At 60.5% G+C, this 26,986-nt stretch overlaps 2 protein-coding genes across 3 annotated transcripts; one reads left to right on the top strand and one right to left on the bottom strand.

Moving 5' to 3' along the window:
- Positions 1–375: 375 nt before the first annotated feature.
- CNTNAP1 (contactin associated protein 1) lies at positions 376–9,583 on the top strand. The gene is made up of 24 exons (XM_069786265.1): positions 376–542; positions 2,093–2,194; positions 2,466–2,659; positions 2,759–2,906; positions 3,152–3,355; positions 3,425–3,609; positions 3,695–3,838; positions 4,182–4,443; positions 4,523–4,672; positions 4,741–4,912; positions 5,002–5,108; positions 5,215–5,334; positions 5,478–5,681; positions 5,760–5,916; positions 6,043–6,170; positions 6,269–6,436; positions 6,513–6,731; positions 6,809–7,048; positions 7,153–7,389; positions 7,520–7,647; positions 7,785–7,878; positions 7,998–8,231; positions 8,355–8,402; positions 8,492–9,583. The coding sequence occupies exons 1-24, from the start codon at positions 464–466 to the stop codon at positions 8,680–8,682; spliced, it is 3,915 nt and encodes a 1,304-aa protein (XP_069642366.1). The 5' UTR covers positions 376–463; the 3' UTR covers positions 8,683–9,583.
- Positions 9,584–9,966: 383 nt separating this feature from the next.
- On the bottom strand, positions 9,967–26,005 carry EZH1 (enhancer of zeste 1 polycomb repressive complex 2 subunit). 2 transcript variants are annotated; one of them, XM_069786266.1, is made up of 20 exons: positions 25,922–26,005; positions 24,922–25,042; positions 24,198–24,326; positions 23,773–23,892; positions 22,586–22,706; positions 21,784–21,957; positions 20,761–20,863; positions 20,327–20,490; positions 19,383–19,474; positions 18,419–18,599; positions 17,316–17,512; positions 16,786–16,877; positions 16,163–16,203; positions 15,518–15,643; positions 14,294–14,472; positions 13,554–13,649; positions 13,070–13,151; positions 12,842–12,922; positions 12,365–12,449; positions 9,967–12,246 (listed from the first exon to the last, which is right to left on the bottom strand). In XM_069786266.1, exons 1-20 carry the CDS (start codon positions 25,930–25,932, stop codon positions 12,186–12,188), a joined length of 2,256 nt encoding a protein of 751 aa, XP_069642367.1. In that variant the 5' UTR covers positions 25,933–26,005; the 3' UTR covers positions 9,967–12,185. The 2 variants fall into 2 exon arrangements, with proteins under 2 accessions (XP_069642367.1, XP_069642368.1); XM_069786267.1 differs by lacking the exon at positions 25,922–26,005 and adding an exon at positions 25,708–25,836.
- Between the last annotated feature and the right edge of the window lie 981 nt (positions 26,006–26,986).

The raw sequence follows: 26,986 nt of genomic DNA, 5'->3' as shown, positions 1-26,986 counted from the left end.
CCGGTGATGCCCGGGGTGCTCCCTGCACGGCCCCGCTCGCGTCCGTCCCACGCCGCGCGCTGCCCGTGTCCCGCTCTGCCCACGCACCCCCGCCCCGACCCCACCGAGGCCTCGAGCCGTGGCCCGGCGGCAGCCCGGGACTGCCCTTCCCGCCCCCCCCCCGCCCCGCTCTAGGACGGGGCCGAAGGGGCCGAGGACCGGGGGGACCGGGTTCCCGGCGGGAGCATCCCTCGGGAGCGCGGCAGCGGGGGAGGCTGGGGCGGGGACCGGGGCTCTGCGCTGCGCCCAGCCCGGCCCCCGCGCCCCCCCCTCCGCCCCCCCCTTCCGGGTCCCGGGGCCGCCCCCCCCCGCCGCCGCCGCCACCGCCCCCCCCCCGCCCCGTGGGCGGAGCCGCCGGCCCCGCTCCGCCGCGCGGCTGCAGCACCGGGAGCGGCGGCGCCGAGGGCGCTCGGGGCGCTCCAGCATGGGCGCTCGCCGCCTCCTCGGGCTCCTGCTCGCCGCCTGCGCCGGCCTCCTGCGCCCCGGTCCCGGCTGCTTCGCACGTAAGTGGGGCCGCAGCCCCGGGAGCGGCCGGTCCGCACTGCGGGACCGCACCCGCACCCCGGCCCCGCACCCCGGCCCCGCACCCCCGAGCCGCCCCCGGCCACCCCCCACCCCCCACCCCCGTCCTCCCGGGCATCCCTCCTTTCTCTTCCCAGCACCCCCCCGGCGCCCCGGTCCGCGTCGTACCCAAGGTCACCGCCGGACACGGGTGGCCGGGCGCGGGCCCCCCGCCCCCGCCGCCGCGCCCTGCCCGGGACCGCCCTGCCGCAGCCCCTCCGCCGGCCGCACCGCGCCCGCCCAGAGCCTCCGGGGCCCCGGGGGATCCGGGATGCCCGGGGATGCCCAGGGACGCCCCGGGCACCCGCCCCGCTGCGCCGCATCCCCGCGCCCGGCGCGGCCCCCTGTCCCTACCGGGGAGGGGGCTCGGGCCCCTGGCCCCCCCCGCCCCGGCCCGGCCCCGTGTCCGAGAAGCCCGGCGAGTGGGGGCAGCCCCGCGGGACCCGGCCGGGCTCCGCCAGCACCTCGGCCAGCGCCGCCGCCCCGGGCCGGCCCCGCCGCGGGGCCGCACCGAGCTGGACGCGGGCCCTGGGGCGGGAGGGGCGGGGGGCGGCTGCCCAGGGACGGGGACCGGCAAGGCCCTGGCCTCACCGAGCAGCTCTCTGCGGCCCCGCTGAGCCGGGGTCCTTGGCCCCTTCCCCCAGGGCCGGGGTGGCCCGGGGACCCGCTGGCTGCGGGGGATGGAGGCGGCGGACGATGCAGGCAGGGGGTGATGAAGGGAAGGGATGATGCAGGGAAGGGGTGATGCAGGGAAGGGGTGATGCAGGCAGGGGGTGATGCAGGCAGGGGGCGATGCAGGCAGGGGGTGATGCAGGGAAGGGGTGATGGTGTCAGGGGTTGATGCAGGCAGGGGGCGATGCAGGCAGGGGGTGATGGAGGCAGGGGGTGATGCAGCATGGGCGCAGCGCGGCTGCCCTTGGCCTTGCAGTGAGGGCTGGGGGTGCAGCAAACGCTCCTGGGGCTCCGTCCGACCCGGCCGGGGGGGGCCCTGCGAGGGGGTCGGGACCTCGGCCCCGCTGGAGCCTCCTCTGCAGATGCCGCGAGGGTTTGCACGGAGACCCCCCGGCCTCCCACGCGGGACTCTGCCCCGGCGGGGCGGGGCGGGGCGGGGGGGGGGTCCCGGCGCCCACGTCAGTGCGGAGGCGGCTGGTGCGGGCGCCGGGGCCCGCAGAGGTGTGTCAGCTCCGCTGCAGTGGGAGGGGAGAGCGGGAGCTGGACCCGCCGCGCCGCCGGCCCGCGGAGCCCGCAGGGTCCACGGGGTCCCCAAAGCCCGCAGCATCTGCGGGGTCCCACAGGGTCCCCACAGCACGCAGGGTCTGTGGGGTCCGTGGGGTCCCCAGAGCGTGCAGGGTCCGCGGGGTCCCACAGGGTCCCCAGAGTGCGCAGGGTCCCCACAGCACGCAGGGTCCGCGGGGTCCTGCAGGGCCGGGCCGGGGGGGCTGCCGCGGGGACACCGCCCAGTGCAGCGCTCTGAGCCCCACTCTCCCTGCAGGACCCTGCTACGATGAGCTCGTCGCTCCCCTCTACTCCTCATCCATCGGTGCCTCCTCCAGATACAACATCTTCTACTCGGCCAGCTTTGCCCGGCTGCACAGTGAGTCCCCCCACAGGACCAGGGTGCAGACGGGGCGGGGGGCAGTGGGCAAGTGGTGTCCCCAGCAAGGTCTTGCCTCGTGTGGGGCTGAGGGGTCCTCGGGTGCTCACGGCAGAGCCCTCAGCATCCCCCAGGGATGGAGGAGAGCCCTGCAGCCCTCCAGCTCCCACCCACAGTAGGGTGCTGCAGTGGGGCTGAGCAAGCAGCCCCTGCTCAGCCAGGATCCGCTGGGCACCAGGCTGTGGGGCCGGCTGAGCCTCTCCCCCTGCAGGCACCAGTGGCTGGTCCCCTGACCCCCGGGACAAACAGCCCTGGCTCCAGATCGACCTGATGCAAAAGCACCGGATAAATGCGGTGGCCACGCAGGGGACCTTCAACACCTACGACTGGCTGACACGCTACATTGTGCTCTATGGAGACCACCCCACCAGCTGGAAACCCTTCTTCCAGCAGGGCAGCAACTGGGTAGGGAGGTGCCTAGGGGTCCCTGTGGGAGGGGGTCCCCTGGAGATAGCGGAGACCCTGGCCCAGAGCGAGGTGCTGATGGTAGCTCTTCGTCCCCAGACATTCTTCGGGAATGTGAACGAGAGTGGGGTGGTGCGGCACAACCTGCACTACCCCATCCTTGCACGCTACGTCCGCATCATCCCGGTGGCCTGGAACCCGCGCGGGAAGATTGGGCTGCGCCTGGGCCTCTACGGCTGCCCCTACCGTGAGTACCCGGCCCAGGGGCTCCAGCAGCCCTGCGCAGGGTGATATCGTGGCCCAGCCACCCACGTGGCAGGGGACCAGCCCCTGGCGCTGCATGCCAGAAAACCCTTTCTCAGAGGGGATTGTGTCCAAGCCATCTGCAGTCATCAGCTCTGGCATAAACCATAGCAGAAAGGAGAGTTCCCCATGCTGGGACACCTGCTGCTGTGGGCAGTGATGTGGCTGGGGCTGCTCTGCTCTCCCCAGGGTCCCACGTGCTCTACTTTGATGGGGATGACGCCATCTCCTACCGCTTCCGGGCTAAGAGGATCAGCACTCTTGAGGATGACATCTCCTTCAACTTCAAGACACTGGAGCAGGACGGGGTGCTGATGCATGGGGAGGGCTCGCAGGGTGACTACATCACGGTGGAGCTCAAGCAGGCCCAGCTCCTCCTGCACATCAGCTTAGGTGAGCTGGGGCCGGGGGGTTGGGGGATGCAGGGCTGGGGGGCTGCCAGCTGAGGCTGCCCCTCCCCAGGCAGCAGCCCGCTGCATGCCAGCGAGGGCCACACGACGGTGGCAGTGGGCAGCCTCCTGGATGACCAGCACTGGCACTCACTGCACATCGAGCGCTACGGCCACCACGTCAACCTGACGCTGGATGGGGAGGTCAAACGCTTCCGCTGCCATGGCACTTTCAGCCAGCTCGACCTTGACACCGAGGTGGGTACGGCAGGCAGGGAGCTGCTGGGATGCTGACCCGTGACATCCCCCAGTGAGGGGCTAAACCCCCACCTCTGCCTCCCAGATCTTCTTTGGGGGGGTGATCGACCAGGACAAGCAGCACCTCACCTACCGGCAAAACTTCCGGGGCTGTGTGGAGAACATCATCTTCAACGGGGTCAACATCGCCGACCTGGCCCGGCACCGGAGACCCAACATCCGCTTTGAGGTCCAGCCCTGGGGGGTGGCCCCTTCCCTGGGGGTCCCATCTCTGCCATGGGGGGACCTGTTTCCTGGAGGAGGGCCACGTCCTCAGCCCTGCTGTGGGGTGACCCTTTCCCTGGGGCCAGGCTCCCCCCAGATGTGGGGTGACATGAGGCCAGGCAGCGGCCATGCTCAGCTGAGTGGCGCCACATCGACTGTGCAAGGTCGTCCCTGGCCCAGGGCGCCTGCCCGGCACTGCCAGGCGATGGGATCGAGCGGGGGCTATTGGGGCCAGGGCTGTGGGGATGGGGGGGCCTCCCCGCCATGGAAGCATCCTCTTCCTCACCACCTCCCACGGTCACCCCCAGGGCAGCGTGGGCCACTACTGCCAGGACCAGCTGAACACCCCCATCACCTTCGCCGGCATCAACAACTACGTGCGGGTGCCGGGGATCCCACGGAGGAACCGCCTGGCCGTCAGCTTCCGCTTCCGCTCCTGGGACACCGCCGGGCTTCTGCTCTACACCAGCTTCGCCGACCGCCTGGGCTCCCTTGAGGTGGTGCTAAGTGAGGGGCAGGTCAATGTCTCCATCGCACAGCCTGGCAAGAAGAAGCTGGAGTTTGCTGCAGGTGGGCTGAGGAGCCGGCCCGGGGCCGGGGGTGGGTTTGGCGGCAGTGCCTCCCCATGCGCCCTCCTCTCCCTGCACAGGGCATCGCCTGAACGACGGCTTCTGGCACTCGGTGCAGCTGGTGGCGCGGGACGGCTCAGCCGTGGTGACCATTGATGATGACGACGGCGCCGAGTTTCGGGTGGCGCACCCCTTCCAGCTCCGTACCGGCAGCCAGTACTTCTTCGGAGGTGGGTGGCGGAGCGGGGGTTGGGGACGATGGGTGCCTGGAGGCCGCTCACCACACTGTGCCTTGCAGGCTGCCCCAAGCCCGCCTCGGTCACTGGCTGCCGGTCGAACCAGACAGCCTTCCACGGCTGCCTGCAGATGCTGAACGTGGACCTGCAGCCTGTGGATGTGGAGCTGCTGGTGCAGCACCGGCTGGGGCAATACTTCAACGTCCTCTTCAACGTTTGCGGCATCACGGACAGGTATCAGTTGGGACAGGGATACCGGCTGGGAGCGGGTGGGGGACGGGGGACTGTGCCAGTGCCAGGACAGGAGCCCTCTGCGCCCTCAGGTGCACCCCCAACCTGTGCGAGCACGACAGCCGCTGCGTCCAGTCCTGGGACGACTTCATGTGCATCTGCGACCTGACGGGGTACAAGGGGGAGACCTGCCACAAATGTGAGCCTGGGGCCTCACGGGTCGGGAGTCAGGAAGGGCACCTGTGACTCCTCCCACTGCCTGACACCCCACTCATGCTGACCCCAGCCGTGTTTCCCCCTTCCAGCCCTTTACAAGGAGTCGTGCGATGCTTACCGGGTCAGCGGGAAAACCTCAGGGAACTACACGATTGACCCAGATGGCAGTGGGCCGCTCAAGCCCTTCACGGTGTATTGCGATATCCGAGGTGGGGGCGGCGGGAGGGCATGGGGGTCCCTTTGCCCGGTGCCCCCGGGGACCAGCCCCTGCCTATGTATCAGGGCTGGAGCAGGATGGAGGGAGCAGGGGTGTCTGGGGGGGCCAGTCCTAACAGCCCCCCTGCCTCCGCAGAGGACCGAGCGTGGACCATCATCCGGCACAACCGTCACTACGCCACGCGGGTGACAGGCTCCAGTGTGGACCAGCCCTATCTGGGGGCCGTGGAGTACTGGAACGCCTCCTGGGCTGAGGTCTCGGCACTGGCAAATGCCTCTGAGTACTGCGAGCAGCGCATCGAGCTCCACTGCTACAGCTCCCGCCTGCTCAACACCCCCTGTGAGTGCCGGTGGCAGCGGGGCCATGCCGTGGGGCTGTACTGTGGGACTGTGTCCTCACCCTCCCCTGTGCCCACAGCTGGGCTGCCCTTCAGCTTCTGGATGGGCCGACATGATGAGCGGCACTACTATTGGGGGGGCTCACGGCCGGGCATCCAGCGCTGTGCCTGCGGGCTGGACAAGAACTGCGCTGACCCCAAGTATTTCTGCAACTGCGACGCTGACCATGCACTGTGGTGAGTCGGCAGGGGCTGTGGGCACAAGGGGGCACAGACTCTGGATTGTTCAGGCGGGGGTTCAGCAGGGGTGCATGCTGGGGCAGAAGCCCCTCACGGCCCTTCCAATGCATGCACCATTTGCAGGAGGACGGACAAGGGTCTGCTGACCTTCGTGGACCACCTGCCCGTCACCCAGGTTGTAGTCGGAGACACCAACCGCTCCGGCTCTGAAGCCCAGTTCCTGCTGGGGCCCCTGCGGTGCTATGGAGACCGTGAGTGATCAGATCTGCAGAGGGTCCCCTGCCTGCAGGAGTCCCATGCCCATGGAGGGTCCCTGCCCATCCCTCACCGCCCCTCCTGCTCCCCACAGGCAACACCTGGAACACCGTCTCCTTCAACAGGGGTGCAGCCCTGCTCTTCCCCACCTTCCAAGCCAACCACAGCCTCGACATCTCCTTCTACTTCAAGACCACCGCCCTGTCCGGTGTCTTCCTAGAGAACCCCGGTTCCCGAAACTACATCCGCGTTGAGCTCAACAGTACGGGCGGGTGGAGGGTGCAGGGGTGCAGGGGGTGGTGGGGCTGGGGGCTCCTCCCAACACCATGTCCCTGCAGCCACCAGGGATGTGGTGTTTGCCTACGACATCGGGAACGGGGATGAGAACCTGACGGTGCGGTCGGTGGTGCCCTGGAACGATGATGAGTGGCACCAGGTGAAGGCTGAGCTCAACGTCAAGCTGGCGCGGCTGCGGGTGGACAAGCTGCCCTGGGTAGTGCGGCCGGCCCCCCCGCAGAGCTTCGTCCACCTGAACTTCGACAGGCCCCTCTACGTCGGTGAGAGCCCCCGGCTGCGTCCCCGTGTCCCCAGGTCCCCGTGTGCCGCAGGGCGCTGAGTCTCGGCCCCGCTGCAGGCGCAGCAGAGCACAAGATGCGTCCGTTCCTGGGGTGCCTGCGGGCGCTGCGGATGAATGGGGTGACGCTCAACCTGGAGGGCAAAGCCAACGAGACGGAAGGCGTGCGGGTCAACTGCACCGGCCACTGCCAGGACCCGCCGGTGCCCTGCCAGAACAGCGGGCTCTGCGTCGAGCGCTACAGCCACTACAGCTGCAACTGCAGCATCTCCGCCTTCGATGGGCCCTTCTGCAACCACGGTGAGTGGGTGCACCTGCTTGCACCAAGAGTGGGGGCCCTCCCTGGGGCCGGGATGGGGGAGAGGAGCTGGCGTTCCCGTCACCCTGTTTGTCCCCCCCCGCAGACATCGGCGGCTACTTCGAGGAGGGCACCTGGGTGCGGTACAACATCCTGCCGATGTCGCTGTACGCCGCCCGCGAGTTCGCCAGCATCATCAGCAGCCCCTGGCAGCCCCTGCCCGGCTACAACCTCACCAGTGAGGAGGTCAGCTTCAGCTTCAGCACCACCTCAGCGCCTGCCGTGCTGCTCTACGTCAGCTCCTTCGTCAGGGACTACATGGCCGTGCTCATCAAGGACGACGGTGAGGGCAGGGGGACCTCCCCAGCACAGGGGACCCTCCTCCACCCTGATGCCAGTCACCAGCACTATGGAGGGGGTGGGCTCGCCCACCGAGAGCCCAGGCACCACTGACGGCCCCGCTCGGCCCGCAGGGAGCCTGCAGCTGCGCTACCAGCTGGGCACCAGCCCCTATGTCTTTGCCCTCACCACCAAGCCAGTGACGGACGGGAGGCCCCACCATGTCAACATCACCCGCCTGCACCGCACGCTGTACACCCAGGTATGGGGCAGGGGCATCCTCCCCGCCAGGGCCTGGGGGACTGCAGGGCTGCGGGTCAGGCTAGGAAGGGGCACGGGCAGGGTGGCAGGAGGCAGAGGAGGCTCAGCAGGTGCTGACACCGTGCGCCTGCCTCCCAGGTGGACTATCTCCCTGTCATGGAGCAGCAGTTCTCCCTGTTCGTGGACAGCAAGCTGGACTCGCCCAAAAACCTGTACCTGGGGCGTGTGATGGGTGAGCTGGATGCTGCCCTCGACCCCCCCACCCCATGCTGGGATCTCCAGGGTCTCCTCTGCCCAGCATGGTTCTTGCCCTCCACAGGGGATGAGCCTTCTCCTTCTGTGCCCCCACAGAGACTGGCGTGATCGACCCCGAGATCCAGCGCTACAACACACCCGGCTTCTCAGGCTGCCTCTCAGGGGTGAAGTTTAACAGCCTCGTCCCCCTCAAAGCCATCTTCCGCCCCACCAGTGTCGTGCGGCCCTACAGCATCCGGGGGGAGCTGGTGGAGTCGAGCTGTGCCTCCATGCTCCCCCTCACCACCATCCTCATCCCTCCTGAGATGGACCCCTGGTACATGGGCACAGGTAGGTGCAGTGGTGGGACCCCAGTTGGGAGGGAGCCCCCCAGCAAGCATCAGCTGCAGACGGGACGTTCCAGCACCAGACCCCCCTGCAGCCCAGTCTCAGGCACCCGCTCTGTCTCTGCAGAGTTCCCCCACGTGCACGATGATGGCTGGATGGGGATCATCATTGGGTGTAAGTGAAGCGCTTGGCTGGTGTGTCTCCCCACCTCTGCCCTGGCCCTGTGCCCCCCCCGACCCCTCACCACCACCTCTCCCCCGCAGTTGTGACCTTCCTGCTCCTGCTGCTCGGGGGGCTGCTGGTGCTGCTGTACTTTTACTACCACCGCTACAAGGGCTCCTACCACACCAACGAGCCCAAGGCCATCCAGGACTACGGCAGCGCTGCCAAACCGCTGTCGGTGCGCAAGGACCAGAACCTGCCCCAAATCCTGGAGGAGGCGAAAGGGGACTAGTGGGGCCGGGGTGTGGGATGGGCTCGCAGCCCTGGGAGCCACCTGGGGACGAGCAAGCGTCGCGGGACCAAAGGGCCGAGCACCTGAACTGCCAACACCCACCTCCGGACCGGACTGCACCGACCGCCAGCTCCTCCCCGAGGCTGCCACTGACCCAGCCCCGGACCGTGGCTGTGACCCACCGAGCCCCAGTCCCGCTCGCCCCGGGTGGGCATGCCGGCAGCCCCCACACCAGAGGCAGGCTGCTGCCTCCCACCAGCTGCCAAATCCTGCCCTGCCTCCGGTGGGGAGCCCCAGGGCCAGGCAGCCCACCCTCCCTTTCGCAGGGGAGCGCACTGGGTGTGCCCGGCTGCTGCCGACCCGTTAGCGATGCCTGCGCGTAGATTACCCACCGCTTTGCTCGCTTAGCCAGAGCCACGAAGGAAGCCACGCAATACCCAGCCTTGGGCACAGCCCAGGGCATGCCAAGCAATACCCTGCCCGTGCGGGCAACGGCTGCCGCTGCCACGCATGACGCCACCGCACTTTGCTGAGATGCTGCTTTCATACGATCAGGTACGGATCCTTTCTACCATTTTTGTTGCTGGATATTCTACTACACTCTGATTTTTTTATTCTATCGGTTTGTATAAAAAACCAAATGGAAGCTCCTGTCGGGTGTTACGTTCTGCGCGTCGTGGTACATGGTCTGTAGTTTGCTACTTCTCTGTACGAAGTGCCGGTCCTGCCGATTACCTCCAGCCCAGGGAAATCTCCTGTTCACTTGCTGTATTGTGGTAAGACGATGTTACAGAAATGCATTTATCTACCCAAAGGCCTAGCTCCACTGGGCACTTTATTTTTAAAAAAACTGTTTCGCTGAATGAGATGTGAAGATACTCAAATAAAGGCAGAATGATGGTGTTAGACACTCCCCAGCCTTTGCTTCAGCAGCCTGGGCACACAGGGGCAGCCTGCACCTGGGTGAGGGACCAGCACAGCCAACAGCAATTCCCACTCCTGGAGCAGGATGTAGACAGCTGGGGCTGGATGCAGCTCAGCCCACTGCTATGCTTGTACATACATAAGTATGTCCTGCTCTCCCCACCATGCACCTCTACTGCCTCCTAGCCCTGAGCCAGCACCAGTTGGGGTAGCTGGTGGCACCGGGCTGCTCACGAGCCCCACTGGGCCCCAGGGTGCTGACTGCTATGGAGGGGGCAGCCGGACTGAGCCCACAACAGGCAGAGAACATGCTGCTGCCAGCTGTTCCCTAGGGTAACAGAGGCCAGCAAGCCACAGGAGGATGTTCACTACCACTTTATTATGACAAAGGCTACAAGCCACATTATTTTTAAAGTGCATTATTATTCACCGTCAACAAACCACAGACACAAGCCTGGCATAGTGCAGATATGGCCAAAGTGGCAGAGGACGCTGAGCTGAGAGCAGGGTCAGGGTGAGCTGGGCGGACGGAGGCGACAGGGAGTGGGGCTCAGGCAGGTGCCAGGGTACAAGTGCTGCTCCAGACAGACCCAAACCCCTCCGAGCCCCAGGAGAGAGTCACAGACAGCAGGAAGGACAGACGGGCAGCCTCGCCTGCCATGGGGGGGAGGCTGGGAAAAGCATGGCGCAGGGCTGTGCCAGGGAGGGCTCGGCTCCCGGGGCAGACCCAGCACCTCCCTGCGTTCATGGACCACAGGGCTGGGACGGGGCTGTGCCTTAGGAGCCCCGCATTTCCTCAAAGAAGCAGGGCAAGGGCCCCAGTGCTCCTCACCTCTGTGCGGTGCCCCCAGGCAAACACTACCCACCCTCCTCACACCCTATGGGGGTGAGGGGCTCCGGCCCCCTCAATGCCATGTCAGGCCTCGGCTGGGCTCCTTGCGCCATCCTGGGACCCCAGTGCTGGACACCCGGCGGAGCACCCTCCGGCACCCAGCATCAGCCTGGGCAGTTGGCTGGCAGTGTACGTGGCTCCTAGGGGACAGCCCCATCCTTCAGGTCACCCCAGGCCCTGCTCAGGGAAAAGCCCCCTCATCCAGACTGCCCCATCCCAGGCCCAGAGCAACGTCCCTGCAAAGGTGCTGCTGAGAGATGACAGCCATGGTCCCTCCACCACCAGAGTGGTACCTGGGGCCCAGCTGCCAGCTGAGAAGGATTAATTTAAAGTGCTTTTTTCTTTTTCTTTTTGCATGGGGTGCTAAGGCCAAACCTCACCCTGCCAGAGAACATTTCCCCTTTATCTCCAGGGCCAGGACCAGGACCAGAGTGTCAGAAACCCCTAGGTAGGTTTCTGAGGAGCCTTCCCTGGGTCACCGCAGACAGTGGCAGGTCTGCTGCACCCTATTCAAACCTCAGCACAGCAACATTTAACAAGTCCTGCACAACGAAAGGCTCTCGCCCCAAGGGGAGCCACTCTGCTGGCTCCTGAAGTCCCCGACACCTCCCACAGAGCCTGTGCTGCTCCAAAAGGGAGCGTCCTGACAGAGGAGTGTGGAGGAACCAGCTCTGGTAACGCATGGTCAGGAAGCACCTGCCCGGAGCAGAGGGTGGCCAAGGCCCATCTCCTGCTCTGGGTGCAGCCCCAGCCAGTCAGCAGGAGTCACCCCCCCGCCCCTGCAGCCCCAAAACTGCCTGGCAGAAGCATCCACGTGCCAGCCCCAGAAGGGCCACACAGCAGAGCAGCTGGGGACAGGCACGAGCCAACCAGCCATGCCACAGCCACACCACAGGCTGGAAGGGCTCACGGGTTCCTGCTGCCTCTGGACTCCTCTTGTGCTTGCAGCAGCACCCCCGTAACATTGTCTCTAACCAGCTCAGTGGCAACCCTACCCAAAGTGACTTTTTGCATAGTGCTGCTCTCCCCATCCCCAGGCATCGTGCCATGCCAGTCACGGCCAGGCAGTCTCTGTCCCCCAGCCAGCTGGGGCAGAGGGGAAACAGAGCCTCAGCAACAGCAGCCTGGGGCCCAGGGACCACTGCAGCCGTGTCTTTATGGCTTCCAACCCTGTTGCTGTCCTTGTCAACAGGACAAAACAGGCAGCAAGAGGTAGCACCCAAGACAAAAGCCTACCCCAGGGGACAGGGCCAGAGGGGACCACCAGCCCCTCTGCCTCCCAGCTGTGCCCCAGGTCTCAGTGCAGGCAGTACCTCACTCGCTCTTGTTCTTCCAGCAGTCGGCAGAAAATGGAAAGAGACTGAGAATTTGCAGCTGTCCCTCCTCCTGCACCACAGCTTTTCTTCAAGCCCCAGCTGCCTTGGTCCACGGGCTCCCTCCAGCCCGGGAGACTGCTCACAGAGCAAGGCTCCAGAGCCTGCCCCAGCCCAGGGCTGGCAAAGCTGCCACCCCAGCAGCAGCCATTCACACTCCTGCCCTGAGTCTCTCTCTGGGCGTCTGGATGGAAAGTAGCACTTGTGACACACACAGCAACGGGAACAGCAGCAGTCATGTCAGCGTGAAGCAAACATGGCATTGCTTACAAGGTGCAGCAGCAAGGTGTGCTGGCGACCGCCCCACACAGAGCCTAGATGATATCTGTCTCCCTCTCTATGCCGACATACTTCAGGGCATCTGCTTGGCTGTACCTACAAGACAGGAAAGTCACAGCTGCTGTAATGACCTCCCGCGCTCCCGACAAACGTGTGCACTGAAAGCGGGAACAACCCTGCACCCCAGTTCCCAGCCAGCCGCTCCCCAAGGTACCTGTAATCAAAGAAGAGCTCCTCTCCTGCCTGGATGGCCCTCTTGGCAAAGATCCCTATCCTGTGGTCTCCATTCACCATCACAACTGCAACCAGAGAGACAACATCAGAGACTTGCAGCTCCAGCTCAGGCCAGGAGGTCTCACAGCACTTTTGCCCTGCCTGGCCACCTCCTAGGGGCCACGGTACCCAAGCTCCTGCCTAGCAGCAACGGGGTGCTCCCCGGGGAGCTCCTAGCCACCCTCTAGCAGCAATCTCTCCTTGTGAGGCTGGGACCACCACAGAGCTGAGTGGGGCCCTCACCAGCAGGAATGTGATTTGCTGCAGAGAGGAGACTTTGTCCAGGTCTTTGAAGTTCTGCTGCTCCCACAGGTTCAGGGTGACTTGGGACCCCAGAGAATCCACTGCAATCCCGGAGCTGAGCAGGACCCCAGAGAGCCATCCCCCACCAAGGTTTGACTGGGCAGGGATATCTCACCTTTGGCATAGCAATTGGGGTTCACTGAGTGATTGGCAAAGCGGATTTTATTTCCTTTGCGGGTGGCATCAACAACAAAATCTATTAAAAAAAATGAAAAAGAAAACTGTAGCGTAAAGAGAGGCCTGCCGCTCAGATGACAGACAGGCTGAGACTGCCCGCCCAGCCACCAGCCCCGTGCCAGGAAGCCCAAGTCTCCTCCACCCCTTGAAGCCCCAGGCAAGTTACCATTGTTGAGGTTGAAGAGGAAGCTGGACATATACTTGTCATAGACCTTCCCTCGCCGGTCAGCCTCATCCTGTGAAATAAGCTGGAGAAGGAGAATGCCTTGAGAGACTCGGCGCCTGAGGGCACAGCGAGGATCGCTGTGAGCGCTCGCCCACCTCCTGGAAACACCCTCCTGCCCTCCCACCCCAATGGGCATGAGCCTGCCAGGGCTCCCAGGGAGGGAACAGAGGCAAAAGCTGGGCTCTCAGGGAGCAGCACATACACGACACGTTCCTCCACAGCAGAGGGCCCAGAGGTACTGAAATGGGTCCCAAAATAGTACAAGATTCAATCTCTAAACCTGGTCAGAGTGAGCCCGCAGCCATGGTCAAGCTGGGGAAGGCATGCTGTCGCCACCGGACCAGCAGCCGAAGGAAGCACTTCCACTAAATGCAGCCTCCCGAGCACACACCACAGCAGCCCCAGCATGGGCAGAAGCACTGACCTCACCACAGTACTCTGAGATGAACTCATTCTTCTGCACAGATTCCTTGATGAAAGTCCCCCAGCCAGCGACATCTGACGGTGCCAGTAACAAATGCTGAGGCCAAGGTGAAAAGGAAACGGTTATGGTCAGCAGGCCCACCACCTCCCAGCACACAGGTCAGGCCCCATGCATCAGGCAGACCAGAAAGCAACAGTGAAGAGCTCTCCACCTCCCAGAACTGTTGCACATGCCGGGGTTAGGGCAGTGCCCAGGAACAGCCGTGTTGTGCTGGTTGCCACACTTGAAGTCCCAACATCACAGGGTCAGCATCCCCTGGTTTAAGGTGACACACGGCTCCCTACAGACTTACATATCATAGCACCATTAGGCTGGAGCTGCACATTACTTGACACCCACTAATCTGCATCTTTCTCTGAATTTTTGTCTTTTTTACATGCAATTCCTTGCCCTGACCAGCAGAATTCAAGACTAAACCTCTCTCTGCAGTCACTTCTTACATGCCCTTGCTCTCACCCTTCCTGATGTAACTCCCATCTCCTAATTTTCACATCCATAATCCATATTCCAGATTAAGTGCTACAGAAGCCTGGGGCAGAGCAGCCTCTCTCCCAGACCTCCTCACTCAGGGAGCTGCGGGTGGCTCGCACACTCTCTCCCACACAGCAGGAGCTCTGGTTATCAGTTCTACCCCGAGGCAGCCCCCTGCCAGTAGTCCAGAGCCATGCTGCTGTCAGTACCTTTTTGAGACCTCGCTGGATGCTGCAGTTCTTGCAGGAGACCACCTTGCAGTCCCAGTGCTCTGAAGCCCCACAGGTCAGGCAGAGGTCCGGATCGCATTCCCGCACAGCCAGGTAGCACGGGCACTGCTTGGTGTTGCACTGGGTTTTACAGCGGCAGCCCGGGAAGCGGTTCTGACCTGCAGCAACACAGCCCACGGTTTTGCACCATGAGGTTTTTCAGAGAATAGAGGGGCCATGCAGTGTCCCTGCCCCACCAGATGTCCTCCCTGGCAGGCCCTGGGCAGGTACAGAACTAAGCCTGTCTGTGACAATAGGCTACGCTGCCTGCCCACCACCCTGCTAACATAAGAACATAAGGAAGGTGCCTTTGTGCTAATAAAGAGCTCCACATTCACTCCGCTCTGGGCAGCAGAGACAGGAGCCCCCAGCCCGCCTTCCTGCCCCCCAAAGTCACCAGAACAGCGCTCACTAAAAACACAATGAGACAAGGTGAACGCAAGGCAGCCTGGGCACCCAGGAGCTGGAAGTAAATCACAGAAACACTCTGTGCGCACAGGAGCTTTGATCACTGCTCACACCTAACAAAGCACAGACCATGCACAGGGTCCTTCCCATCTGCATGGCTGGAGACACTGCTCTGCCTCTTGGGACTAATTATGTGCAGTTTGCAAATAAACTACTTGGATAACATAAACATAACAGATCAGTACTGAGCCTGAGTTGGCTCCCTTTCACCCTGTAGTCCTTCCAGCCCCAAGCTGTGTCATAAACCTTAACAAATCCATCCTCAGAAGCCCCACTGGTGTGGGCAAGTGCAGTTATCTCCATTGCAGAGCTGGGAATGGAAGCCCAGAGAGGAAAAATAACCACAGCAGAGCAGTGACCCAACTCCCACCCTAACTGCTGGCCACGCATCCTGCTCTCAGGGAACCAGCAGCATCAGCCAGGGGTTGTTGATGCTGGATACAGATATGTGGACAAGTGTTCTCTAACAAGAGCACATATCTCAGCTGCTGAGAGTCACTGGGCAGCATGGAACCGTTTCCCCTTGGACTTTAGCAGACTGCTAATCAAACTGCTGCAGATGGACAGAGTAGTGAATGCAGGAATAAAGCAGGCACAAAGCAGGCCTCCAGCAAGTCCCAACTCTGCACCCTCCCTCTGGTCTGTGTCAGGAGAGCTGGCTGCTTCCCTGCCCGATAATCCCAGGTTTCTCCTTACAGTCAGGGTTGCACTGGCAGAACTTCTCACAGAAATTCTGAGTCATGATGCAAGGGCAGGAGCTGTCACAGGGATGCTCGGGGTGGTCACAGGGCTGGTAGTTGTACACCTGGGTAGGCGAATTATCTAGAACAAGAGGAGAAATGCCCGGATTAGAAGCTGCACATTGTAGAAATGTTTAAAAGCAACACGCACAGGGCTCTGGAGCAAGGAAGGTGCAAGCTTCTCATTTGCCTGCAGAGGGCTGGGAGCCCAGCAGCACCCAGTGCACAGCTCCTGCAGACACATGGCTGTGATTACCTGCACATGGCACATGTCTGCTCTGCCCCAAACAGCCCGTTTTACAGCAGGGCTGCGCACCAAACCTCAGCCTCCCCTCTGGCTGGGGCAAGACCGCACTGCACATACAGCCTCAGAGAGAGCATTGGCACAGCGGCGATTCCCATGGCACAGCTGCAGTGGGGCTGGCCCGAGGCACCCCAAGGAGCCTGGCTGGGGGAAACGGCTCCCGCTCTGCTCTGCTGCAGCTGCCGGGCTGGAGAGCAGGACGCAGCCGTCCCGTTGCGTGAGTCAGAGACAGAGAACTCGATCCCACTGGGCAGTGGCCACGCAAACCTCACGTGACGCAGCCACAGCAAACGCTACCTTTCTTCAGCTGAATCTTCCTGCAGTGAGCAGCCCACAGCCTGGAAGAGAAGCAGAGAGGGTCTGAGGGGACGCGCGAGCCTCCGTCAGGAAGAGCCAGCCACGACTGCTCGGCACCGCCGGTCAAGCGCGGCAGCGGGAGACAGGCGATTCCAGCGAGGCTGTCTGGCAGCTTCATGCATTAATAACCACCAGACAGCCATAAAGCGGAGAAAGATGAGAATGATGCAGCTACAGCAGAAGTTATTTGAGGCAAATAGTAGAGCCAGAGTAATACTGGACACAGTGGGATCAGCACACAAAAAGTAGGTTCTAAGTCAGGGAGCTGAGGCTAAGGGTGCTGTTAGGACAGCAGTACTATCCCTCCTGCAGCAGTGCGGCACTACAGCTGGGCGCTGTGCTGCCCTCTCCTCCGGGGCTGAGCCCAGGGCTGCAGAGCCCCCCAGCCAGGGCAGCAGCACCCGGGAGACAGGCCAGGGGCCAGCACCCAGCCAGCAGCCCTGTGCGACAGTGGGATGTGCGCACAGATGGGAGCCAGATGGGGATTACCAGGAATGTGCTGGCACAGAAAGCAGTGGATCTGGTTGCATTTTAAGAACAAAACAAGCTTGTCCAACACTTGCCTGTGCTTCCTTTTCTTCTTCTGGGATGGATTCATTAATTCATTTGTTGGCAGTTTTGTTATAAGTGATTCTTTCACTGCAAACTGAAAGACCTACCAAAGAACAGAAGCAAAAAAAGAATAAAGTTCAGTGTACTCAAGCTGGTTTTATCTAAAGCATAAACAGAGAGAGTGCAAGCAAGCACACACAGTGGGGGTCCCAGTCCCGGGGCCAGTAAGTGGACAATTCTGCCCCCAGTTTCACTGACCACAGGTGCTATTGCTTCTCTTGCTTGGGAAACAAGAGCACCTGCCTTGCCAAGGTGCCCAGCCTCAGACAAGGGACACTGGAAGAAGCTAACAGCACCGGGCATGTGCCAGGCTCATTCTACAACCAGCAGCACTACTGCAAAATAACACCACCGAACTCCACAAAGTGTTGATGCAACACATTCCTCAAGGTGGTTTGTGGCAGAGAAGAAAAAACAACAGCCAAGCTCTCTCCTGCTGCTGGGCCAGGCACTGCAGTCCCTGCCCTCTCCAGGCACCCACCTGCTTGCACGTCTTTGTTCCCAGCAGCCTGGCAATTGAGCAGAAGTTATTGAAGTAGGTCCCATGGAAGACGCGGAAGAGCGACTCCTCAGCTCCCGTCCACTCAACGGGCTCCTGCGGTGTCTCCACCGCAAACAGCTGGGAGGAAGCCGGGCTCAGCTTCTGCTTGGTGGGGGTCTGGCAGCGGGAGTTCGCCTCTGGCAGAAAAGGCAGACGTTAGGCCAAACACAGCATGGGAGAACGCACCCTCGCTGTCACAGCTCCCGAGGCCAGCGGTCCTCTAGCAGTGCCTGACACCTTGCCTCACCCCAGCACCTGAAACCAGGACACCTCTATACCTCCCGGCAGCCCTGCACCACGCTCCTGCCTCTAATCAGGCAGCCCAGCACCAGCACCGGTCGCAACAGTGGCACTGGCCCCCTCACAGCAAGGCAGCACGAGAGCCACCGTGCCACCTTCCCCTTCCAGGGCTGGCCCAGGATGGAGCCCCCTGACCAGAGCAGCACCACCAGAGAGGCCTGAAGACAAGAAAGTCGCTCCCTCCTCTCCCACCCTAGATGGGACCCAGATGTATGGGAGCCCTCTGCCCCCCGGGAGCTCGTTCTGCCCCAGCCACCACTTCCCCTGGCGTGACAGGAGCAGCTTGGTGCTCATCTGCAGCACCGAAGAAGCGTCCATGGACCTGCCAGGGGTGAGCAAGCCCCCCGCCTCGACAGCTCCCTGGCCACTGCTCTGTGCTGCAGCAGGGACAAGCGCGCAGACCAGTGCTGCCTCGGCACTTTACTCGTGCACTGCCAGGCAAAGTGCTCAGAGCCAAGGGCTCTTGGCTTTGCAGGTCCCAGCAAAGCTCTCACTTTGCCTGGCAAGATTCCTCCTTCCTGGAAGAGGACAGCGAATCCCACAGCAGCAGGGGCAGGGCCTGGTGTCCCTCATGTTTGTTTAAGCCCAGCTGGAAACACCAACTCTGTTTGCCAACTCTGAAATCCACACTGCTGTGTGGGACACAGAGGCAAGCCAGGGAGAGCCCCAGCTGTAAGGTGCCGCCTGGCCTTACTGCTCGTACTGCCGGAGGGGAGCAGGGTGTCTCTGGGCTGGCATCGTACCCGAGGAGCTAGAGGCCCACTCGTTGCCCGTGTCTCGGTCACTGTCGCCCTCCCTCGTCTCAGCGACGGCAGAAGCTGGGGTGTTTGAGCAGGAAGCACCCACCACATGGTGCCTCCGGCGGCGCCGGCCTGAGCACTTGGACCTGGGGTTGTGCAGCGCAGCAAACTCCTTGGCTCCTTCCTGCAACCAGAGCAGAAGACAAGGCGGATGGCAGATGACCAGGGAACATAAAAAGGCTTTACCGCAGGCCCTGGCACAAGCCCTGCCCTGCTACCACCAAGGGAAGGTGGAAGACCCGCCACGCGTGGTCACTTCAGCGACTGCCAAGGCCCTGCTGCCTGCCTCACCGCACGTTCCCGCTTTGTTTCCTTCAGCGTCGCTGCCCGCTCGGAAGAGGCTCCCCAGCCCTGGCCCTCCAGTCCGCTCCCCAGCCTCTTGCCCTGGCAATGAAGTTATCCTGGCCTTTCCCTCTGCTCCGGCCCTGCAGCTCCCTGGGACATCCTGTATCTCAGCCAGCTGACCAGCTCTGACACCACCAAGCGCACCCACCTCCCTGCAGCCAGCTCTTCTGATCTGCAGCTCTCATGCCCAGTAACACAGCTAGGCTGCGTTTCTGAAAGATCATTTCTAAAATAGTTCAAGCCTTCCCCACATATGCTAGACTCCTTCCCTAGCATTTTTAACCTGGGCTTCATTTTTCAAGTGCTGCACAGAGTCCAGAGAAATAATTTGTCACCACATTTTCCCATCTGCTAGCTATGAAATCAGTCTTTGTTGGAGATTCACTAAAATATGCATCTGGCAAGGTCTGCATTTGGATTCACACTCCCCTGAATCCTATGAGGATTAGAACTAATTCTGAAAAATCATCAAAGTTGTGAAAAGGACCCACAGAGTTCTGCAGAGCAAGGCTGCCCAGGCCACTTCTCTCGTGGTTTCAAAAGCAGCAACACAGAAACATACCAGCCAGAGGAAACAGTCTGCTCCGCAAGGATCTGGCTCGATCTTGGTCTCTCTATTCTTTCGTTTGTACACATTAGGAGTAGCATGAAAAGCTGAAAAAATAACAGTTATCTTTACTATTAGCATCATCCCAGAGTCTCCCCCCACATTGCAAGGGACAGGGGCAGCACGAGCTCAACGAAAGTAAGTGGGAGCCTGACACAGTCAGCAAGAGTGCCCGAGCAGCTCTCCCAGCAGCAGGGAACGAGGCAGCAGGACCTCCTGGCCAGCCCTGCTCCAACCCATGACAGGGACTCAGCAGCAGTGGGGGAACACTTGGGAAGGAGAGGCCATAGGAAAAAGATCTGTTTTCAGACTGAAACAAAAAGACCACATGATCTTAATATTATATCTTTTAATAAATAATTCACTGGAAAGAGTCTTGTGACTTTCCAAAGAAGCCCTTAGACCTGGGAAACAGCAGGTCCAACAGCTAATCAGTATCCAAAAGGCTTTGGCAGGACAAACCGCAGGAACATGACTAAGAAGAAGCTGTAAGTTCCAGTGAGGCAACAAAACACAGGGGCATGTCCAGACTTTGGAAGTGAAACATTCATGCCTTTCCCTGATGAGCTTCTGCAAAGCAAGAGTAAAGTCTAGTCACGGCAGTATTTCTGGCACAAACTGCCAGGAGGCTCGAACGCAGCGTGCTGAACAATGGTGAGAAAGAGGGGACGGCCACGCAGGTCGGTTTACCATCCGTTTGAGGAAATGAGTGGAGCCATCTTTATAAAAGGCTTCTGGGCACCTGTCAGTTCCTAAGGCTCCACTGCAAACTCCGTGGAAGCACCACCCTCTAAAGACTGCAGCACAGACACTAAGCAAGGTGGACAGAGGTATGAAGCACTGAGGAAAAATGAGGAGAAAAGGGCTCTAGGGAAGCGTCCGGCCGAGACTGCACTTACGATGCAGAAAACAGTCGTATTTGAAGCAGCGGCGGCAGAAGAGGGTGTGGAAGGAGTGCAGGGACTGCTCCCGCTGGACAGACTTCGCGCATGGCCCATCTATGTTGGGAGTGCACTGCGGCGGCAGCACGTTTGGGTCCGACACTTCCGTGAGCTCCCTGTACCTATTCGACAAACAGAAACACCCACAGATGTGCAAGCTTTCCTAATTTGGGACATTTTACACGACTACATTACTATCTGGGCCAGCGTCCTACTGGCCCAGATACCTTGAGGCTAAACTAAAGTTTCTAACATTCAAAAACCACTCTGCTCACGGTGCCTGCAGCCAGCTGAGCTCTACTTTCTGGTCAGAGCACAGTGCTGTTTTCTGAAATACAGATTTCAATTGTTGCTAAGAAAGGTAACAGACAACTTAAGTAGAGATCTTCTACCTCTCTTTCATATCATCTGGGAAGCCATATTCAGGAAACATAGAAGAAATAGCAGTGAATATCATGTCATTTGGAAACCGCTTCTTTGAACCCTTCTTGTTACCTGAGAAAAAGAAGAGAGACAATTCCTCAGTTAAGCTGGATGTGAACACGTCTGTCTTTCTTCCACAGGGAGCGATTCCAGTAGGTGTTCGGAATTGTATTTTAAGAGACAGAAATGTAATCCAATATACAACAGATAAATCTTTTGTCCTGCAACTAGGCTAAAGCATTTCCAGATGCAGTACACTCTGCCACTTTCAGAGTAGCATAATGTACTGATGGAAGTACTAACAATTTCTTAAGGACTATTACTATTTATTTTTACCAAGACAGGATTTGCAGACAATGCTATTCTACATCTATGAAAGGTCCTGGTATTTGTGCTATCCATATCACTATAAACCAAAGACAAAGATGAAACTACCAGTCAGTACTCCTGAGGTCATGCAGGACGCATGAACATCCCAAAAACCAGAGCTTCCTCTATGCAACAAGAGCTCCAAGTGGCACAGGAAGGGGGGGAAGAGGAACACAAACATATGGAAAAGGGATCTGGAAGGGATTTGAAAAGGTCCACCTCCCTGGTCTACAGCAGAATCAGATCTACCTACAAATGTACTGACATGCGCTTGCCAGACTGGCACTTTAAAACCTCCAAGAGCAGAGATCCTGCAGTCTCCTCAGATAATACCCCACTACTTTGCTAATCTTACCATGAAATAGTTTTCCAGATGACTCATCTAAATTGTTCCTCACCACACTTTAAGCTGGTGGCTTCTTATCCTGTCCACACGGGACAGTGAGAACAACCGATTTCCCTTCTGCTTTCAACTACTGTACCAGAACTTGCCAAGCTGGTCACTACCCTTAATGACACATTAATAACCAAGAGTGATGGCAGGAGAGCAGTGGCCAGCTAGTCAGGCAGGGCAGGATGGAAATGTGACCAACATAACCCCAATTTCTGTGGCCCAAACCCACCTTCCGCTGCAATTCGCTTTCTTTTCCTTGTGACAGGCAGCTCCTCTTTCCCATCCTCCTGTTTAACTTCAGAATCATTGTGTCCTTCCTCTTCCTCATCTGAGTACTGATTCAGGGCATTCACTAGCTCCAAGAACACAGCATCACTGATGAGGACTGACCCTGAAATCATTTCTGAAACACAGAGATGTCAGCCAGTTTGCCATAGTGCCATCACCTTTCACATGCCTCATGGTGGTAAATCACAAGCCAGCCAGATGACATTGTTAGCAACCAGAACCTTTCTCTCCATTTTGTAGGGATAGGTGGGATTTTACTGCTAGAGAGTCCTAAGAGTGGTGTATCATTTTTAGCAACCTGAGGACAGGCCATATCAGTGAGTTTTCCACTGTCTTCCTCCCTCCAGGCAGAGTTTTATGACGGGGTAGGCAGCACTGTAGGGAAACACACCAGCTTTTCAATTCTGAAAAGACTGATTAAAGTCTTGGCTAAGGTCACAAGCAAAACAAGGTTGCAGAGCGCCTCCTAACCTCTAGCATGTTTTTCAGCATCCCAGAGCACGCCTGTGAACCCCTGTGAACAAGAGCATCGGCTCCAGAGCACCCCAGGCCTAGAATGGAGTGGGATATCAAAAGGCAGGACTGTGTCCTTGCAAACCAGAACAGCAGGCATGATCCTGTTTTTCTGCTCTAAGAGCTCCCACAGAAAAGCTGGTTACTGCTGCCACCTTTTGACTTCTAAACTACTTTGATATGTTATTTGCAAGACACTGAATGGACAGGGCTGACTGCTGCCAGGTTACCTTCCTCTCCATGAACTTTCCCGTCATAGTTATTAATAAGTTCTTCAATGAAAGTTTCATCTTCTTCCTTCACCTCATCTCCCATGTAAGGGATATTGCACAGAACAGTTTCATCCTCCACCTGAAAAGAGATCAGATACAACTCAGCAAACCAGTCCTTGCCGATCCCCAGCCAGACTGTGTGTCTGAGGTTGCTCCTGTCCATTCAGACCTGCAGACAGCACAGTGCAAAGCAAAGGTTCAGCCTCCCTGGCTGCAGTTTCAGATGTCTCATCACTGATATTTCATTATCCCATGCCAGCAGCATAACTCTGACCGACCCCTGAAAGGGCAGTTTGCTCTGAAAAAGAAGAGCAGTGCCTCCAAGGCTTACAGAAACTCAGAAACACACATATTGCCAAGAATAATAAACAGCCAAAAAATGTCAGTGACATTGTGTTCAAGGCACAGTAGAACTGGAACAGTGAAAGGCAAACCGGTAACTCACTCCCCAGAGGAACACAAAGCTGAGGAGCATTATCACGTTAACCACAGGAGCAAGGACATTGGACCTTCATTGCCATGGCACCACCGATCAACTCTTTGCATTACAGCCACTGGTGTCACACTACTCCCCCAGTCTGCTACCGGAGGCTTCAGAGAGCCCTGCAGGCTGCAGGAACACATCCACACCCCACACCAGGCAACGAGCCAGGCTAGCCACAGACCACCTGTTTGTTTAACAAATAATCTTAACTACACCACACCAAAATCTGCATTTAAATCACTCCCCTCACTGCTATGACAGAGGAACTGATCCTCAGTAGCATCCTTACAATGAGACCAGCAGGGTAATCCAGTCACAAAGGAAAGGACCTGCCTAAGAAATAAAATTCTTCATTTAAATGGGAAGAAAAATCTTAAGAAAAACCCCCAAAAACGTATTTAGTCCTTGAATCCTGTGAAATAATGGTGACCCTATCAAGGAGTCAGGTATAAAGGAGAGACTAGCTGGGCAAGACTGTGCGGATACAAGGCTGTTCTATGGGATTCAACAAAACAAGCAACTAAAACAATACCTTCCGTCATCTCTTGAGCAGACACTGCTTGAAACAAGTGGGTTGAAGAAGGCATAATCACTCCACAACCACGTAACGCTTACACACTAACTGCACCAAGACCTCACGCTCCACAGCCTTCCTACTTACCATGAAATTCTGCTGAAGAGGGGACCAGGAGTACATAATGGGCACCAGTGCCACTGTGTTCAGGGTCCTCATGTACAGCGTCTGGCTTGGAAATCCCGGGAAAATGCTCTCAACAGTACACTGGAATACAAGTAAAGAGAAGGGCAGTGAGGAAACCGCCCCCGGGAGGCACTCACAGCCAGAGGGAAATCGCACTTCAGGACAAACACAATGAAGCCCCTGGTTCACTCTTTGGGACTCCTTCACAGGAAAAGCCTTTGGAGGGTTTTTCTGCCCATTTCTGCATCCCAAAAGAGTGCGAGGCATGGCCTGACACTAACATAGGATAGCACACACAAAAACTAGTCCTGTATCCTCACAGCTCCCTGCAAAGCCCCGGTTCTAGTTCACACTTGCTGCTGCTGTGCCCCTTTTCCTCTCCACACCTGTTTTAGAAATGGATGCCCACTGACTGGCTTCATCAATTGCACCGGCTGGACTCGAAGCTTCTTCCAGTCCTCATTCAGAATCTGAGTCTTTTCATGAACCTTCGCAAAGTTGGCCACAAACAGAGCCTGAAATGCGAGAAAGCAGCACTCAACATTTAAGAAATCATGTGGAGAACACTAAAGCCCCTCTTGAGATTTTGTTTCAAGCATCAAAATGTATGCAAGGCAGAGCATTTCAAATTGATGATGCTCATTAGATGGAATTCTAATTAAACTCAGTATTGGTACAAAACCGTGTTGAAAATCTACCCAACAGCCAGTAGCTTTTGATAACTCCTGATCCCAGCTGACCTCTTCTAAAATCCTGCCTGCCAAGGAGAGGAGTATCAGAGTAAGCCATCTGAAACCCACCAGCACAGAGAGGGTTCAAGCAGGGAGATACTTTAAAGAACAAGTAGAAGTGAATCCTCTTGCTGCAGTTATGCAAGTACTCAGGCAACAGACTTCTACATACAACAGACACTGACTGCATGGCTCAAGGCTAATAATGGAGCATGAGGAGAAGTAATCTCTCTTCCAACTTATCCAGCTTGCAACTAACACATAGCTTATCAATCCACAGGATGAAGCACCCATCTGATAGCTGCCCAAATACTATAAGCTAAAGCGAAGCATTTAGGAGATACCCTTTCAGCTAGAGCTACCACCGATATGTCTTTACCTTAGCTCCCATGTTCGCCTGAAACCTCTTGAGCTGCCGGAGACGCATATATTCAGACTTGACTTTTCTTTTCCAGTATATAATACACTTTGATGTTGGAGGAGTGGCGATTTCCATTTTTCTATAAAAGTACAGAAGGAATAAATTACCAAATGATGGAGAGCTTAATCCTGTAAACAAGTGCTATTAAGATAAAAAAATCCCTGTGGATTTTAAATGCATCACAGACACTAATGAGGAAAAATTAACGGCGTAAATCCGCACCAGCCCTAGCTAGGGAACAACCACGGCACAAAGCGCACTGAAGAGCCCAGGGAGCTCCTGGACGTCGGCTGCAGTGGAGAACCAAGCCTGGCCGGGGTCCGGCCTCTCCTGCCCCCCCCGGAGCCCCCGCGACCCCTCCGCGGGCAGCGCAACGGACGGCGGCCCCGGCGCCCCGCTGCAGCCCCGAGAAACCCCGGGGCGGGGGGGGTGTCCGCTGGGTTCCCCGCCGCTGGAGAGCCCTGGGGCCGGGGGAGGGAGCAGCGGCGGCTCCCGGGCCCCCGCCCCGGCCGGGCCGGGAGCGGGCCGCGGTGCAGCCCCGGCCTGGCCCGGCCCCCGCGCCAAGGGCCGCTCCAGCCCGCCCGGCCCCGGGGCGCCCCGGCCTCGGACCGCGACGGCGCTGGGGGCTCCGAACCGCCGCCCCGGCCGGGCCCGAGCGGCTCCCCGCGGGGCCGCACGGCGGCGGCGGAGGCGGCGGCAGCGCCGAGCACGGGCCCGCAGCCCGGCTGCGCCGGTGACACGCACCGGAGCGGGCCAAGGCCGGCCGGCGCAGCTGGAGCGGGGGAGCGGGTCCCGGCCCCGCCGCCCGGCGCGGCCACTGCCCCAGGCGGCCGCGGGCCCCAGCCGGTACCACGGGAACCCCGCTGCCCCCCGGGGGAGCCCCCGGCGGTCCGTGTGTGTGTCGTCGTCCCCCCCCCCCCGGCCCCGCTCCGCACCGCGGGCCCCGCCCCGCACTCACTCCTCGGCCATCGCGCCGGGGGCAGGCCGCGCGCCCCTGCGCAGCCGCGCCTGCGCCGCGCCCGGCCCCGCCCCAGAACAGCCCCGCCCCCACGCCGCGGCCCCGCCTCCGCACCGCCTCAGGCCCCGCGGCCCCGCCCCGCGGCCCCGCCCCGCTCCCGCCGCTGCCGGTGCCGGGCGGGGCGGGGGCGTACGGGGCTCCCCCGGCGGGGCGGGGAGCGCGGGCGTCGGGGCGCTCCGGGCCCGGAGCCGCACCGGCAGGACCCGGGCGGAGCCCCGCGGGGCGGGCCCGTTTCAGCCCAGAGCACACCGGCCGCGGGGAACGGGCCTCGCCCGGCGGCTTCGAGCCCGATGCCCAGCCCGCCCCGGTGCTCGCCCACGCTCGGATGCGCTCGGCCCCGTCTCTCCCCGCGGGCTCTCCCCGGCCCGACCCTGCTGCGCAGCCCGGCCCGGTCCCGCGGGAAGCGCTTGGCGGGGCAGCGCCCGCCCCCGCCCCGGCTTTGCCGCCCTCCGGGCCCGGGGGCAGCCTGGGCCGGCGGTGCCGCGCTCCCCGACGGGGCGCCCCGGCGGCCCCGGCTCCGGCGGTCGCGGCCCTTCTGGGCCCCGCCGCCGGGGCCGCAGAGCGGGCGGGGACGGGCCCGGCGCCCCGGGGGACGCGGGTGCCGCCTCGCCGCGGGACGATGGCGGGGCCGGTCCCCGCGGCCGGGCGGGCCCCGGGCTTCCTGCGGCGGCGCCGGGCAGGAAGCGGCTGTTGGCGGCGGCCTTCCTGCTCCGGGGGCCCCGGCGGCGGGGAGCGGGCGGTGCTGGGTCCTGCCCCGGCGGGGGCCCCGTCCTTCCCCACCGCACGCCGCGGTGCGGGGCGCCGGCTGCCCCGGCCCCGCCGGACGGGGGCCGGGGGCTGCCCCGGAGCGGCGGCTCCGCGCCCCCGGGCCGTCCGGGCTCCGGGGCGCCTCTTCCCGGCGTGGGGGGAGCGGGGGGCGGGCGGCCCCGCCAGGGTGACCGCGGAAGACAAGCAGGGCCGGTCCATACCCGCAGCCCCGCATCTGATGCCTCTGGAGCTTCGCTG

This window comes from Haliaeetus albicilla, chromosome 7 (assembly GCF_947461875.1).
Source record: "Haliaeetus albicilla chromosome 7, bHalAlb1.1, whole genome shotgun sequence".
Lineage (NCBI taxonomy): Eukaryota > Metazoa > Chordata > Aves > Accipitriformes > Accipitridae > Haliaeetus > Haliaeetus albicilla.
Note: the sequence above shows the minus strand (reverse complement) of the source record. Positions and strands in the feature narration are given on the sequence as shown.